Source organism: Hydra vulgaris, chromosome 06, assembly GCF_038396675.1.
Source record: "Hydra vulgaris chromosome 06, alternate assembly HydraT2T_AEP".
In the NCBI taxonomy this organism is placed as follows: Eukaryota; Metazoa; Cnidaria; class Hydrozoa; order Anthoathecata; family Hydridae; genus Hydra; species Hydra vulgaris.
The window spans coordinates 59282921-59300370 of record NC_088925.1 but is presented as its reverse complement, the minus strand read 5'-3'; the positions used below and the strand labels follow the sequence as shown (position 1 = coordinate 59300370).

The 17450-nt window shown below is 24.2% G+C and overlaps 1 protein-coding gene across 1 annotated transcript in view; it reads right to left on the bottom strand.

Annotated features, from left to right (window-relative positions):
• The window catches only part of LOC100208388 (zinc finger CCCH domain-containing protein 15), a 53654-nt gene that overhangs the window by 23777 nt on the left and 12427 nt on the right, over nt 1-17450 (bottom strand). Inside the window, exons 3-7 of the mRNA XM_065800571.1 lie at nt 10934-10948; nt 5177-5212; nt 4985-5072; nt 4759-4911; nt 777-862 (exon numbers count right to left, since the gene is read on the bottom strand). Of these exons, the coding sequence (XP_065656643.1) occupies nt 777-862; nt 4759-4911; nt 4985-5072; nt 5177-5212; nt 10934-10948 (378 nt within the window). The remainder of the gene's footprint in view (nt 1-776; nt 863-4758; nt 4912-4984; nt 5073-5176; nt 5213-10933; nt 10949-17450) is intronic.

The following is a 17450-nucleotide window of genomic DNA, read 5'->3' as shown; positions in this document are numbered from 1 at the left end:
TGAATCTCATTTTAATACATACCCCCAATATTGTGTATTTAGCGCAAGTAAAATACTGTTAAAACAACGTTAATGTAAAAATGAGTTGTTGCTATGCAAAATTTAGTACCATAGCAACCAAGTTAAAACATACATAAAATCTGAACGGGGATTTAAGGAGACGAGCAATCAATTAAAACTCGATTGAAGCATCATATAGCTCAAATAAATATAAGACAACACATGGCAAATTGTGGTAATTATCAGTTATTGTGCGGCAAAAAATAAGTTTCTTTTCTAAATTTTATTTTTTAATCTGTGATTTTCAAAGTATAACTGAGATAACATGCTAAAACAAATTTATTTCACACATTGGTTTTTCTTATCTCTAAATACTCTAGAATAACATGTACTAATTTTTTGTTTCAAAAACGTAGATGTAATTGAAATATAACACAACGTTGATGTCACCGTTAATTACTTATTTATAATTTTTTTTATATTTTATTTTATCTCAATATTCAAATGCTTAGAGTCCTGGTAACTAAGGGATTTAATATAAATAAATTATCAATAGATTTCTCCTAATATATGTAGATACTAAAATTAAATAGGTTTTCAAGATTAGACAACTAAAATTTTTCCTATTTTGTCCACCTACTGGCCCACTGTGAGATGGGAGAGATTTTCAAAGAATTCCAATATAAAATTACTAAAAGTTTAATATTTATAAATAAAATATTAAAAAGTCTTTAGAAATATATTAATATTAAAAATAAAATTATAAATAAACATACAATTTCTGTTTTAATAGCATTTGATCCTCCGTGTTTTTTTGTTACAACATCCTCAAGAGTTTTTTGATCCCAGTCATTCATTGTTTCTATAAATTTACTTTTCAAATTAATATATATATAAATAAAAATAATTAATTTTTATATATATATATATAAATTAATATATATATAAATAAAAATAATTAATTTATATATATATATATATATATATATAAATTAATATATATATAAATAAAAATAATTAATTTATATATATATATATATATATATATAATATATAAATTAATATATATAAATAAAAATAATTAATTTATATATATATATATATATATAAATTAATATATATATAAATAAAAACAATTAATTTATATATATATATATAAATTAATATATATATAAATAAAAATAATTAATTTATATATATATATAAATTAATATATATATAAATAAAAATAATGAATTTATATATATAATATATAAATTAATATATATATAAATAAAAATAATTAATTTACATATATATATATATATATATATATATATATATATATATATATATATATATATATATATATATATATATATATATATATATATATATATATATATATATATATATATGTAAATTAATATATATATAAAAAAAAATAATTAATTTATATATATATATATATATATATATATAAATTAATATATATATAAATAAAATTAATTAATATATATATATAAATAAAAAAAATTGCTTTATATATAAAAAATTTTTATATATAAAAAATATTAATATATATATATATATAAAAATAATTAATATATATATATATAAATAAAAAAAATTGCTTTAGTGTACATATGGGTGCCTTCTTATAACAATTAATAAGAGATCCGAATCGTTTTTTGTTTTTGTTTTGAGCAGATTATTGTTTATTGTTTAACTACTCTATTATTAATTAATAATCATTAAAAAATTAAACTTTTAATAAAACCCTTTATAATTGATTCATAAAAATCATCTAAAAACATTCTTAAAATTAATTGGAAAAGTTAGTGTTGGTTAAATAAACAAGGTGCTCTTTGCTAACTAAGTTACATTAAGTCACAACCTCATTAATTTTAATACAAGTTGAATATATCTATACCCAACTTGTATCCATACTCAACATATGAGCTACTTTAATGTGGCTTGTACAACAAATGATGAGCTGTAGTAAAGATTGATGATAATTGTTCAATAGTAGTTTAAAACAGGTTGATCATGATAGCTTAAGAGGCATAGGGTGGATTTGAACATCTGATTTGATTGCGATCTAATTGTTCTACCACTAGTCTTCTACTGCATTAAATTTTGTGGTATCATGTTGTACCTTGTCCATTTTTTTAAAAGTAAATAAGTAAAGGATCCAAGCTAGTATAGATGCAGTTTGATGTATTTAGTGTAAATTATTTTTCTAAATGACAACCTCTTGATACACATGAATGTTTAAAAATTCAAAGAATGCTATTTGCTTTGTTTATTGATATGATGAGCATATTTAAGATTCTCAGAGATTTGAATACCAAAACTTTCAAAATTAGTGACCTTTAAAATTACTCTATTGACCATGTCCGACTTTTTGGAAATGTTCAACTTCTCGTGTTTTGGGAGTTATCGAATGTTCTTCAATATATAAATATTATGTACATATATATAGAACTATAAAAGTTTATGCAAAATATATATTTGATATATATAATATATACTATAAATGAAAAAAAGTCGTAAACTGATGTTTGCTTTGGTGACTTCTCATAACCAAATCATCACCATTAAGTGTTAACATATCTTTGTAAGTAAAATCATCCAGAACAAAATCCTTATCATAATGATATAACTGGTCAATTGATTTTTAAATGCAGAAAAGTATTCATCATCTTTGTCTGGTACTCCTACTTCTTAAATTCTGCTTTATGGAAGCAGTAAAAAATAGTGGTCTAAGAATGAACAAGAATTTTCATAGCATCAAGTATGGAGAATGGAGGCATTTGTTTTGTGTTACTAACAGCATTTATGATTTTGTTAATTAAATTAGTTCAGTACTTGCACTTTAACGATTGTATGACTCCCTGATCCATCGAGTACAAACACTGAAGTTGTGTTTGGGAAAAAAAAGAATGTGACAAATCAATATTCTCAACATTTAGATGGACAGCGCAATTACCAATAACCAATTCTACTGTACGGCCTTCTAATGCAAACTTTCTGAAAAATACGTAAATATCAATCAAAAAGTAACATGATAAAATACCTGATATTGTTTTAAATGATACATTGTTTCTTTTTTTCCATCTATCTAACCATCAATTAAATGCTTGAAAGTTATCACAACCAAGTTCTTTTTCAAAATACAAAGCTTTGACTTTAAAAATGGTTTCAGACACAAGAATGTTTTAGTGTTGGTTGCTTATATTAAATATTAAATTTTATCTTTATCATAACTTTATCCAAATCCTCATTTAGGGAGACATCCTCATTTAGGGAGACATCCTCATTTAGGGAGACTTGCATCCTCACTCTATTCGCAGAAGTTTTTTTTTGACTTCTGACTTGATTGTGTTTTTTTCTTTTGACAATACAATGTTTGCTTTGGAATATTTTATTGATGTAGATACAGATGATTCATATTTGTTGAGTTCTTTTAATATTTTTTTGTTACAGTTCTACTTTCAGTTAACAACCTTCGACATTTTTAATAAATAAAGTTTAATCAAAGAATAACCGAATTGAAGATATCAGTGAAATTGTTTAGCTATGTTTAACTATATTTGATGCAAAGGTTGTTTTTTTTGAGTGCTCAAAATTTGGAATTTTTATTAAAGTATGGGAAGTTTTGTTATTATATGCACTTGAAAATTAAAGTTGAACTAAGCAAAGTTTTTTGCCCAAAAAACAGTTCGAGTTAGCAAATGGTCCAACCTAACCAGGGTATGAAGCAGATGATTTTATAGTAAATTGATAGAGAAAGTTCAAACAGAATTGAAAATCCATCCAAGTTAATGAGATTCCACTGTAGTACCTTTTCTTTATATCTTTATATCTTTTAGTTTTTAGTTACTTAATCTTTTAGTTTTCAATCGCTTAATGCTGTGTTCTAGAATATTAACACAACTATCAGAATGATGCATAATATATAGTTTAAATTGTATATATATTTAATTATATTTAATAACAAAATAACAATTATTATATAATTATTATAGCATATATTAGTTTTTTAGGTTTACTTTTTATTTTCTAGCTAATGTATTTTTAAAGAGTTCTAAATATTAAAGAGTTCTTTAAAATTCTTAAAAAAACTGCTCATAGACAGTTGTAATAATTAAGTTATAACTAACTTTTTTTTAAATTTTTTTTTTTCAAACAATGAGTATAAAAAGATTTTCAAAATCTTGTTTATAATTAACATAAATTGATTGTGCCAGCTGTTTTATTTTTGGATAAAACAAATAATGATAGATTTTAAACAATGTGTTACTATTACCTTACTATTGCCAACGTATGTCTTATTTGCTTTAATCACCTGTGTATTAGTAAGATATGACATTTATAAAGTTTTATCTAGTTTGATATAACATTTAGTTGGTTTGATGACATTTCAGTTAGTTTGGATACATTTAGTTAGTTTTATGAAATTTAGTTTGATGGCATCAAGTTAGAAAACAATAAATACAATTGAAAAACTTGATTTCTTTTACCAAAAACAAATCTCTGTATTTGAAAATAAAACAAGAATAATAGAAATTTTAAAAACAATATAAAACTATTTGAATTACTCCTTGAATCCTAATGATGTTTATTTTGATATGCACAGTTCTTTAACTTATTTAACTATCAAAATTCTACTCGGTATGAAAACCACTATGTATCTTTTAAATTTTAGTTAATAATATTTTGAATTGAAACTAAAATACAAATTCAATATGCTTGAATAACTTACAAAAACCTTACCCTCTTTATTTTCTTCTGTTCGTATATCTTCATATAAACTTCTTTTTTCAGACCTTCTTTCCAAGGTGAGATCATGAGAAAACTTACATTTATTTCCTTTTTGACATGTACCTTGTTTAAAATACATACACACTACTGACTTTGGATCAACACCTAAACAATAAGCAAGTCAATAATTTCAGTTCTCAAACATATACTTTATATTTAAATAAAAATTATATATTACCAAATGCAACTTTTTGAACTTCTTGCACTGGCTTAAATAGTTCATTTAATTCATCTAGCTTTTTCTTTTCCAGTTCTTTTTTAGTCAACTAGAGAAATAGAAACTAAATTAACTGAATTTTTGAACCACTATTTAAAAAATACTTGAATTTCTTTAAAGAAAGTTTTGTGAATGAAAAAAAAAATTAGTCACTTTGTTTGCTTGTTCCCCGCCTCTCTCTGATGCTTTCTAAAATGAAATATAGATTAATTGATAATATAAAAATATAAAGTTAATATAACACTTTTAATTTTTATATTTCCCCGCCTCTCTCTGATGCTTTCTAAAATGAAATATAGATTAATTGATAATATAAAAATATAAAGTTAATATAACACTTTTAATTTTTATAGTTTTGGCTTTATAAGTATTCTTTTCCAATAATTTTAATTTTAACTGAAACTTTTAATTTTAACTAAAACTTTTAATTTTAATTAAAACTTTTAATTTTAATTAAAACTGCAAATGCAAATTTACTCTTCTTATTTGAAATAACTACTTGTCTCTTTGCAAACAAACACCTGTTAGAAAACAAACACCTGTTTGCAAACAGTAACATCTTTTATCAAAGCAACTTAATAAAATGTAATTGTAATGTAAAACTATAATGTATTTATAATGTAAATTTTTTTTGAAATAAATTTAAATGTAATGTAAAAAAAAAAAATTATAAAAATGAGATATGAAGCTCATTTTAAGTCATTAATGTGAAAAATATTAGAAAAAACAACTTAAAAAACAATGGCTTTGTGTAAAGTTCTTGATATTGTTTAAATCAAACAATCTATTCATGCACATTTTAGTTTAGCAAACTTTTCAATATGTTTTAGTGTTTCATCTTTAAATTTTAAACCTATTTGTTAAACTTTAGAATCACAAACATTTTTTTAAATTTTAGGCCTATTTATTAAATTTTAGGGTCATAAACATTTTTTTATACATTAAAACAAAATGTAAATTTAACATTTTTGCTCCGAAAATAACAAGATCATAAATGAATCAGTAAATGTTAAAAGGGCGGAAGTCCAACAATCAACAATCCAACAAACAACTTTCAGGAAACTAAAAAAAACTGCACTACCCCCTTAGTAAATTTTTGTTAATGGTTAAATAATTTTTTTTGAAGGGGATAATGTTTTTTACCTTTAATGCAAACATATTTTTTTATATATTTTTTTTAAAGAACCTATAAACGCTGTAGACTTCAACCCTTTAAACATTTTATTAAAATTCTCTGAATGTTAATTATTTTTATATTTTGAATTGGACTCTGATGAACTTCTAGACCATGAAAGATGAAAAATTTTTTATCAAGGTTATCATTATATGACATATGTTCTGGATCACAAATGTAACAAACAATTTGAATTAATAAATTGATTTTTTAAAGATCTAAGTTGCATATAAGAAAAAATGAGCCACGGGCAACAACAAATCGTGCAGAAAAGTAATGTGATTCAATTTGGTTTGGTGCAAACAGGAGTTTGCATTAAACCATGAAAAATATTGGCAGCCCATGTCCTACAAGAGATAATAACATACAGAGATACAGGCTTTTTGAATACTAAGCAGTAGATACTTGCTCAGTCTCAAAAAAAACAACCTGATTGAATCAGAAAGACTTACACACAACTGTTAGAAGCCTTGATATTATTATGCTTTAAAGCTGATTTGTTTGTTTTTGTTTGTTTCTCTTACATTTGACTTATCAAAACAGTATAGCATATGCAATAAACTTTTTGACTACAATCTGAGCGTTTTAGAGTCAATTTCAGCTATATAACATTTTTTGGGATGGCATAAACTACTTGCTAACTGTAAATTTCTTTTTTAATAGTATCTATTTGAGATTAAGTTTTAGTATCTATTTGAGATTAAGTTTTAGTATCTATTTGAGATTAAATTTTATTATCTATTTGAGATTAAGTTTTAGTATCTATTTGAGATTAAGTTTTAGTAGTATTTGAGATTAAGTTTTAGTATCTATTTGAGATTAAGTTTTAGTATCTATTTGAGATTAAGTTTTAGTATCTTTTGAGTTTAAGTTTTAGTATCTATTTGAGAAAATGCATTAAGTTTTAGTAGGGCATCAGCTAACTAATGCAATGACATTTGTCATGAAGTTGTATTTGTACTAGGTATAATCAAATATCTGTTCAAAATACAAATAAAATGCACAAAGCATCTTTATGCTAGGTATGCACATACTTTTCTAGAGTAATTAAAACTTTTCTAGTAATGATAAAATAGCCACCAAATCATACTGCATGAGCATTTTTTAAAAGGCATTATAATCTTGCAAACATAAAATTAAAAAATTAACAAACTAGTTAGAATCTCTTGTTTTTATTTACTTTGCAAAAATAACAAAACATAAAACTTTTTTTATACTTGTACCTAATTTAAAAACTGAATTTAAACTGAAAAATTAGTAAAATTTGTGATGATTCTAATGTTTTTCAGACCATTGTATACTTGACAACTTGAAATGATTACAATATGAAGTCCTTTTTTAAAGAAACCATTAAACAAGGGTTATTATAATAGATAATGAATGATTTAAAAATAAATTTAAAAAGATGCTATAAATATACAGATTGACTACAAAAATTCTGTAAAACTATGAAACTTTAAAATTAATAAAGTTCAATTTTTGAAAATGAATATTAGTTTCAAGAAAACTTATTTTAAGATAACTTTCACAAATGTTACAAAAAATATCTTTAACATAAACAATTGCATAACACATTGCATAAAATTGTTACGACATTAAAATTATTGCAGTTTACAACTAATGAAGTATTATGCATAACATCCAGCATCTATATAGTCTTGTGCATCTCCCTGTCTTTAACAGATCTGATTTCGTTTTGAATTTGACAACTTGATTTTCATGGATATCATACCAAAAAGAAACATTTTCTGTTCTTGCTTTTATTTACTTTCATTTGCTGACAAGTCTCGGAGGATCACACTCCTCCGAGACATGTTTTGTTATTATTAATGCGATGAGCCTTGACGAACAAAGTCGCTGCACAGAGAAACAAGTTGAGGGTTAGGGTTTTATTTCTAAGAGTTTCAGTACATGACGCCATTGAATTTTTTGTTTGTATAAAAAATTGATCATATAAACAAACAAAAAAATCAATGACGTCATGTACTGAAACTCTTTGGAATAAAACGTGCTTGAATAAATTATCAAGTCTGTATATATTATGCTGACATTTTGTCCTACAACAAAACAGAGAAGGCAAGCTTTGACTAAAATAAAAAAGTTCATTTGTCTTGGTATGTATTTATTCTTTTGTTTTAATTAAAAAAATTTAGCCCCAACATTTTTTTTAAATCATTCTCTTTAATATGAACACAATATGTCTCAGCGGTTTGGGATCCCTTTAAGATAAAAATACTTGTTGTTCACTGTTGTTTTTTTTTGTTAATTTTTCAAGTAACAAAACTTGATATAACATTTTCTTGATTTATAGGTTTCAAAAATTTCATTACTTTGACTCAATTTCATTTCTTTTTTTATTTAATTCTGTAATGCTATAAATAATAAGATATTTTAATCTCCTTTTTCTCTTATCTAATTTATTGATATTTATTGTTGCTATTAGTTGGTTTCTTGTTTTGGCTACCCTGCTAGACGATAAAAAAAAAAAAGCAGTTACTATCCTTGAATTGACTGCTACGTTGATTCTGCTTTCAGATTTGAAATATTTTTATCATTATCAATCTTTGTTGTTTCTAGTTTACAATCAATCAAAGAAAAAACAAACATGTTGACATCACTATGAATTTCTTTACTGTTTATGAGTGGAAATAGAGTGCAGTTTTGACCAACCATCCTGTTTACAAAAATCTAAATTCACAAATAAAAACAAAAAAAAGAAAAAAATTATTTCAAATAGCAAAATATTATTGCAGGCTATAATAGGTTTTATAAAACTATTTATTAAAACTAGAACAAAATCAAAATAAGTCCAATTTAAGAGAATTAAGATTATTTTTATGTATCTAAAATGTTATAAAGAAGAACAACCCTGGTCATGACTGATCCTATATTAGAACAGGTGAAATTCTTTACCTTTGGGAAAAGCAACTTTTCTAGGAAAAGGAAAACTATGATACAAAAAATTTAACTACAGTAAGGGTAGGAGTAGGAGGAGCTTGTAAAACTTGAAGAATAATCATTTTAGTGACATTCAGTAAATGTAAAACTATAAAACTATATTTGCAAAAAATCTGTTACCTAAGGAAGAGCATCCAGCTCCCAAGTATTATTTCAACTCATCCATAATTAAATAAATAAAAAAAGCATCAAGTATGAACATGTTTTCTGAGAACCCCATTTACTGGAAAAAGATAATCCCTAGTTTCTCTGATTTTCTAGAAAAAGTTAATAAAAAATGAATTGTGGAACATTCTAGAATAATAATGTATAAAAGATTTTCAAGTTAAGTGAACATTAACTCACAAAACAAAAAAACAAAAGAACAGAAACAAAAAACCAACAAAAAACCAACTAAAGATTAAACTTTATATCCTGGAGTATCTCAAACTACAGTGTTTACAGTGTCAATGGTTTAACTTGTTCATAGCCGATTCCAATGGTTTAACTTGTTCAAAATTGAATTTAATGGTTTAAAACGATTTATGCTACAGCAAACTTAGTCTTCTTTTAACGCATTTTATAAAAATATTTTGTACTATCTGACAGCAACTTCCAACAGCAATAATCCAATGATTGCATTAGGAACCTGCTTAACATGTACCACAGTTCTTCATCAGCAAGCTTGTCTTTTCACTTTACCTCATTACCTTCAAGTTTGTCAAACTGCTTCCAACCTCAACATCAACCAAAAAACATTCTCAACACAATATTGATACCCTGTTTGAATGCATAATAAAAAATCTGCAAAATGGTAAAGCAAAATATGAACTTTTCATACTGAACTCAGTTGATATGAATTTTTTATGTCAACTGAGTTCTGCCTTAACTATCCGACTCATTAGAATGTTATTTATTACTAGTTACTTATAACCAATTGAACATTGAAAATAAAAAATATCTCATATTTTCATTTTATAATGCAATTTTTATTGTGTGTGTAAATTCACTCTTCCAAGGCTGCAGAGTCACTACAGTCGAGGAGGCTACAACAGTGCTACCACTACAGTTAACAAGGTTACTAGGTTACTTGTTTATTTTTTTAAATTTTTGCTTTATTTTTAACTCACTCAACCGTAAACTTTAAAACAAGTCTTTTTTTAATGTAGAACACTATGAAAAGACTTGTATGTTAAACTACAAGTGTACAACCTGATTTGTCCTTTGTTGTCATTGGTGTATCTATCAGAGGTATGATGAGCAACATTACAATAATAATTATAGTAGGATAGGATATAATGAATATTTAACAAAAAATTTCAAAGTTTTTTAAATAAAAAAAAAACGTCATTGTTTTATTAACTAAATAGTACTTTTTTTGTTTTTTTGTTTACAGAATCTCTAATAAAGAACTAAAAAAAAAACACTTTTTTTTTAATTTTAATTTTAAATTTGTTCTTTTCATTACTATAACTTCCCCATTTTTTAGATTTTTTGATAATAAAATTAAGTGACATTTTATATATAAAATATATTCATAAGTAAAACAATATATATATATATATATATATATATATATATATATATATATATATATATATATATATATATATATATATATATATATGTATATATATATGTATATATATATATACATATATATATGTATATATATATACATATATATATATATATATATATATATATATATATATATATATATATATATATATATATATATTCATAAGTAAAACAACAATAATATATTCATAAGTAAAATAACAAATAAAAAGACCAACCTTGTCACCAGTTACCTAAAAAGAAACATACAGTCATTATAGTAAAATATAATAAAACTAAAAATAAAAAGTTTATTTTCTTTTTTCTTAACATAAAACCAACAATTTTGCAACCATATTTACATATGTGATTGATAAGAACATATTTTTAATATGATGACCATGATATTTTTTGACAAAATGGCACTTGTAATTTAAACACATTACTTTGAAGTAAATAATAATATTTAAATTTGTAACATGTGACAAAATTATTTAATTTAAAAATATTATTAAAAGTTTAGAGTTTAACCATTAGCTCTTAGCAATTTAACTTTGCATCTTTGCATCTTGGTTAAATTTCTTGTTTTAGGTTACTGTAACTGTTATAATTAATCATAAATCATAAAGAAATTTATTGTTACTAAAGAGTATATAATTTATTGTTACAACTAAAGAGATATAATTTATTGTTACAACTAAAGAGATATAATTTATTGTTACTACTAAAGAAATATAATTTATTGTTACAACTAAAAAATATGTTATAGTATAAAAAAAAAAGTACAGTTTAAAGAAAATATTACAGTATAAAAAATATGTTACAGTATACGCATATAACTTTTTTGTTGACAAATTGTTAACCATTTTTTGCATATATTAAATGATTATCATTAATTTAAGATTTGTTATTATTGAGAAAATAAAAACAATGAAATAATATATTTTTTTAATTTAAAAATTAAATATGCAGCCCTCGAAATAAGGAAAAATCAGGTCAGCAATTTTTTGCTAATCATAAACTATTAGAGGTCAGCATCAGGTTGAACAAAAAAAATTTGACACAAAGGTTTTACCATAAAACACTGAAACGAGATCAGCAATAGTTTGCTAACCTCAAACACTTTTAGTCAACCCAATTCCGAGGGATGCATATATGTATATATACTTTTTTCTTATTACAAAATATTCTGGTATAATGCCATTGTACATAAAATATTAGAACTTGAGGACCATTTAACAATACAATAGAAATATAACCAGACACTTGATAGTTCAAAAGGATTAATTAATGCAAAGTGAATTATAAACAATATTTAATTATTTTTTTCTATCATTAAAAGCTCTCTTAAAAATTATTAGGCTGATTTGGCGTATATAGCAAGACATTATGCTAAAAATTAATTGACATGTGTTAGGAACCACAAGTAATAACTTAAAAATGTGCATGTGATTCTTTAATATTATTAGTCTATTCTTTTATATTTTTATTTTCATATTTTTAGGATGTTTTTTTCTACAATGATATTTAATACAAGTCATAGTACGAAACGGAGGTGTTTTATTCCTTTAGAAATATTTTTTGCTTTAAAACTTTTTAAAGCTATTTGAAAATTATATATTTTAAACGTAACGAGTTTTTAAAGTAATAAATATTTATTAATAATAATGAAGAAATTTTGTGGTATTTTAATTGTAATTACGAAACGAGTTTAATGTAAGAAAAAAATTGTTTATTTAAAAAGGTATTGACAAAACTGAATGCTTGTGAATAATAAGAATTAATATATATATATATATATATATATATATATATATATATATATATATATATATATATATATATATATATATATATATATATATATATATATGTATATATGTATATATGTATATATGTATATATGTATATATGTATATATGTATATATGTATATATGTATATATGTATATATGTATATGTATATATATATATATATATATATATATATATATATATATATATATATATATATATATATATATATATATATATATATATATATATATATATATATATATATATATTAATTCTTATTATTCAAAAACTCTTTATTTACACTTTTACTGCTGTTTATCAAAAGTTAGGGATTTTACAAAAGTCTTTGCCTAATAATAAATAATATATAATATACTTTATAATAAGTTATTACCATTTTTTATTAAGAAAATTACAAATACTGTCAGTAAACTAAATTTTTTAGTAAAGTACACCAAAAAGAACAACTACAAAAAATAAAAATGCAACTTGCAATTAAACAAATATTTATATTATATTTAAAACATTAAGGAGCATTAAACATCAAATTTACATTAATTTTTATAATTTTTCTAAATTTTATTTACAAATGCAAAAGTTTAAATTACAAATACCAAAATTATTTTTTTTCTTTTAAATTTACAAATACAAAATTTACGAAATATTTATACTCGCCGCCTAAATATTTACTTTCCGCCCTAGTACGGTGAATGAATCTCACTTTGTCTCTTAAATGCAGTTGTTGCTTGTTTATTTAAATATTAATTTTAATATTTTGCTTCAAAGAAAATAATTTTTTAATGTGGAAATGCAATAACTTTTTTCGCCAGAGACACCTAAACTCCCATTATCTTGAAAATGCTGTATAAAATATTTTTCCTGGCCCTGAATCACATGCCCATTTTTAAAATATCATCTGTGGTTTGCAACGCATGTCGTTTAATTTTTAATAAAATGGCCACACCAATACGCCACATCAAATTATCAATTTCTGAGAGGGTTTATTACAATTAAAGAAAAAAAATTTGTCTATACTTTATTTTACATTAAATAATCCTTTTCAACTACTAAGTGCAAGCCTTCGTAGGAGAAGCATTTTTTTATTTTAGACAACTTGGTCACGGATGTTTGCAAGTTTTATTATATTAAGCATTTCAATACTTTGCAGAACAAAACTAAGTTTTAAAAACAAAGGAAGCAAAACTGATAAAATAGGAAATTAAAACAAACTTAAATAGAAAAAATAAAAAATAAATTAATAATTTCAATAATGTGTGTACTGTTTTTATTTTTGTTTCTTTAGGATGGTTGTTATTTTCAGTAAGAAAATTAGATAAGGCAAAGCAAAAAAAAAACTTTAAATTTTAAGTAAACATCAAAAAGAATGGTTTTTCTATATTTTATTTGTTTTTTTTTTCTAAAGAGGAAAGCAAAAATATTAATTGCTATTTGTTTGTAAAATATATTTGTATAATTTTAATGTAACAAAGTATATATTGTCCCTATATGAAAACATCTATGTAATGCATGTGTATACTTTTATATATAACTTTTTTATCATATAATTATAATATAATTATTTAATTATTATATAATATTTATTTATATATATTTATTTTTCTAAAAGTTTAAAAGTAAGTAAAAGCATAGTCATAATAGTCCAGCCAGTTGGGCCATTTTTGCAAGATTCTTTTGTTTTTTATCAATAAAAATTAAAAATTTGAATTAATGTTGAAAATAGTTTATTTATCGTGCCTACACTACCAATAAGTGCACAAAAATCTAAAAAATGGCAAACTATAGAGAGGGACAGTCCATTGATTCTCTTATATTAGATCTAGAATCAGATGTTTTTTTTTTAAAAAAGTAAGTTTCTTAATGATGTCGATGCTTTTCTTACAGAAATTGAGAATGGAAGCGTTTCAAACAACTTTAACTGCCAGCAGTGTGTGAAAAAATGCAAATCAGAGAAAGGACTCAAATGCCACATAACAGCACATCATTCTAAGATTCTTCAACACTGCAAACAAATGCAACAACTGATATTAAGCGTGATTGTACTGCAGATGAGTTCATAACTTCATTAAAAAAAATTTTGGCTCACTTGACTTAATCTAAAAATGCCACCTCAGTTTTAGTTATTGATGATGAAATTAAGTTTACAGATGAAGAAAAAAATTTAATTGAATATTTGGGTGGGTATGTATTTAGTACATTTTATTGAAGGATACGTTATTCAAAAAGTTGGCAAATCAGATTTTGTCAAGAAACACTTTCAATTCTGTTGGCTGGAAAAATTGTAGATAATGATTCTAACTATTTTGATGAGTATAATTATGATACTAATAAAAAATTTACTAGTTTAAAAAATTGAGGTGGTATTTGGTCTACATCTTCTGATGCTTTGTCACTATTTAAAATAGCAGAAATAGCATTCAGAAAATCAACAAAAATTTTAAGTAAAAATATTGACTGCAGCAAGATGACTGCAGAGTTACTTTAAGATGTTGGGGTTTTATCTCACTTCGCAAAAATTTGCAATGTTTCTTCTACCAAAGTATCTAAAGAAATGGCTCTCAATCTTCTAGACCATCATTTTACTCTTTATACTTGTGTTCGCTCATTTTCCTATTCAAAGGACTTTGTAAACTTGCATAAAATCAAGTCTAAGAACAAAAGAACAAATTCATTAAAAAAAGAAATCGAGAAAGGAACTTTGAACTCCACTGAATAATTAGATCAAAAATAGACATTAGAAAAGGGTATTTTCATAGCCACAAATGTCATTAAAAACATATTTTTGCATAGGAACTATATTAGAGCATGATGGAGAGATGCAATGATTAATAAAGTGAAAACCAAATGAAATTAAGTAAGTTTTTATTTTACGTATCAAATGTTATATAATTAGAACTAGTTTAATAGTTATTTATTTTTACTATTTTATCAAAATTATTTTATTAAAATAATTTTAAAATAAATAACATTAAGAATTTTATTTTAGTCTCTTCTTTCATTATAACACAACTTCAACTTAAGAGTCACTTTTCAGCCTCCTAGAGAAACTTAAAGGTTAACAATGTACCTTAATCTTTTAATCTCACTATTTTTAAGAAGGGTTCCCAAGTCTTGAATACTAAAAAATAGTATTCAAGACTTGGGAACCCTTTTTGCAAATACTAAGGACAAATGAGTATATATATATATATATATATATATATATATATATATATATATATATATATATATATATATATATATATATATATATATAGACACACACACAATTATTTTATACAATGCTTTTATAAGATTTGTGGCTATGAAAATAGCATTTTTTAATTTCCTTCTTTTGATGAGTTCATTTTTTGTTCCAATTTCGGCGTGGTAATTTCTCTTTGGCAAAGGTCTTTGGTTCAGGATTATTATCGAGACTATTAGTCTTAGAGGGGTTATCCTTTCTTCTTCCAATGGCTCGTTGTTGGCCAAAATAATTTTCTAATGAATCTTGACATAGCCATTCAGTTAAAACATATTGGACACCCATATTTAAAAGGTATTTAATTAAATCAATAACTGAGTGAACAGTAATTTTGATCCCTTCGTATGTTTGCCAAGATAAAAACATATTCCCCCGATCAGCCTTGGTAATATTTCCAGGTCTTTGATCTATAGACAATTTCCAAACTTCAAAATATTTTAAAAAGACTTCAGTCAACCATATTAGTCTTTCATCATTCATCAAATAAAATGGCTTGGAAAATCGATTTTCAGTATCCTAAAGAAACAAAAATAAAAACAGTACACAAATTATTGAAATTATTAATTTATTTTTTATTTTTTCTATTTAAGTTTGATTTCTAGTGCAATCTGTAATATTTTTCACATTTACACGATCAAAAAAGTCATTTAACATCTGACAATATTCAGCAGTTCTAGAGGGTTCAGCAGGACCAAATGCCTTTAAAGCAATTCATTTTGGAAAATGGGCTTAATCTAATGTGTTCTAAGGAGAGATTTGGGCAAGTGTGAAGGCCACAGTTTAGATCTTCATAAAATAATTCAGATATGTGGTTCCACAAAATGTGATTATCAGTATTCCACATACATCTTCCTTTACCTGACGCAGAATGAAAAAGGCAATTTCGAGCAGTCTTTATCAAATGTGGAGGATTAGCTATAAAATATATATAACGTTCATCATCAGCAAATTTATTTTTGATGCGATAGATAAATTTAACGTTTGTATTAATATCTTGTTCTTCTGTCATATGAAAATGCATGCTAAAAAATTTGTAATTGCATGAGGCACCATCACTTGTTGTAGCAATTACTTTAAGATTGCATGAAAGCTCTAAAATACTGACAGCCTTCCAAAATAAGGGGAATAATTGAATAGCTTGGATGTTTGTAGTAGCAAAGCTTGCAAAACTATATTTAAAAGGGTTTACAATACCTCTCACAAGAAAAACAAGGATATGTGAAGCAATTTCATCAACTTTGTTAAGAGTTGCATAGTTAATATTTGCGTCACCAAGATCAACAAATCCAACAAGATCACCAGAATACTTATTTCAAACCAAATTTTCCTGAATTTTCATTTTATCAAATAAAAGAGTGATAAACCGTTCTTGGTCAGAAAAATCCTTTACCTTTAAACTTAATTCATTGACAATTTCATGGTTAAATCCTCTTTGTGGTCAGATATAGTTTTTGTAGTTTCTTAAACGCCTTTGAGTTGGTAAAATTACAAATCCAGAATCTGTTTTTTCATTAAAATGAAATTCCTCATAAGCTGCAGGAGACTTAGCAACAAGACCTAAACAATAGCGAATAATCATTGGGTGATAACGAATTCCATGTTTTGAAGTATTTAAGTATTTTTGCTGCTCATCCCAAAATAGCTTCATAAATGAAGTGAATGTCCTATAAGTTTTTGATATGATCGAAGCCAAGTCTT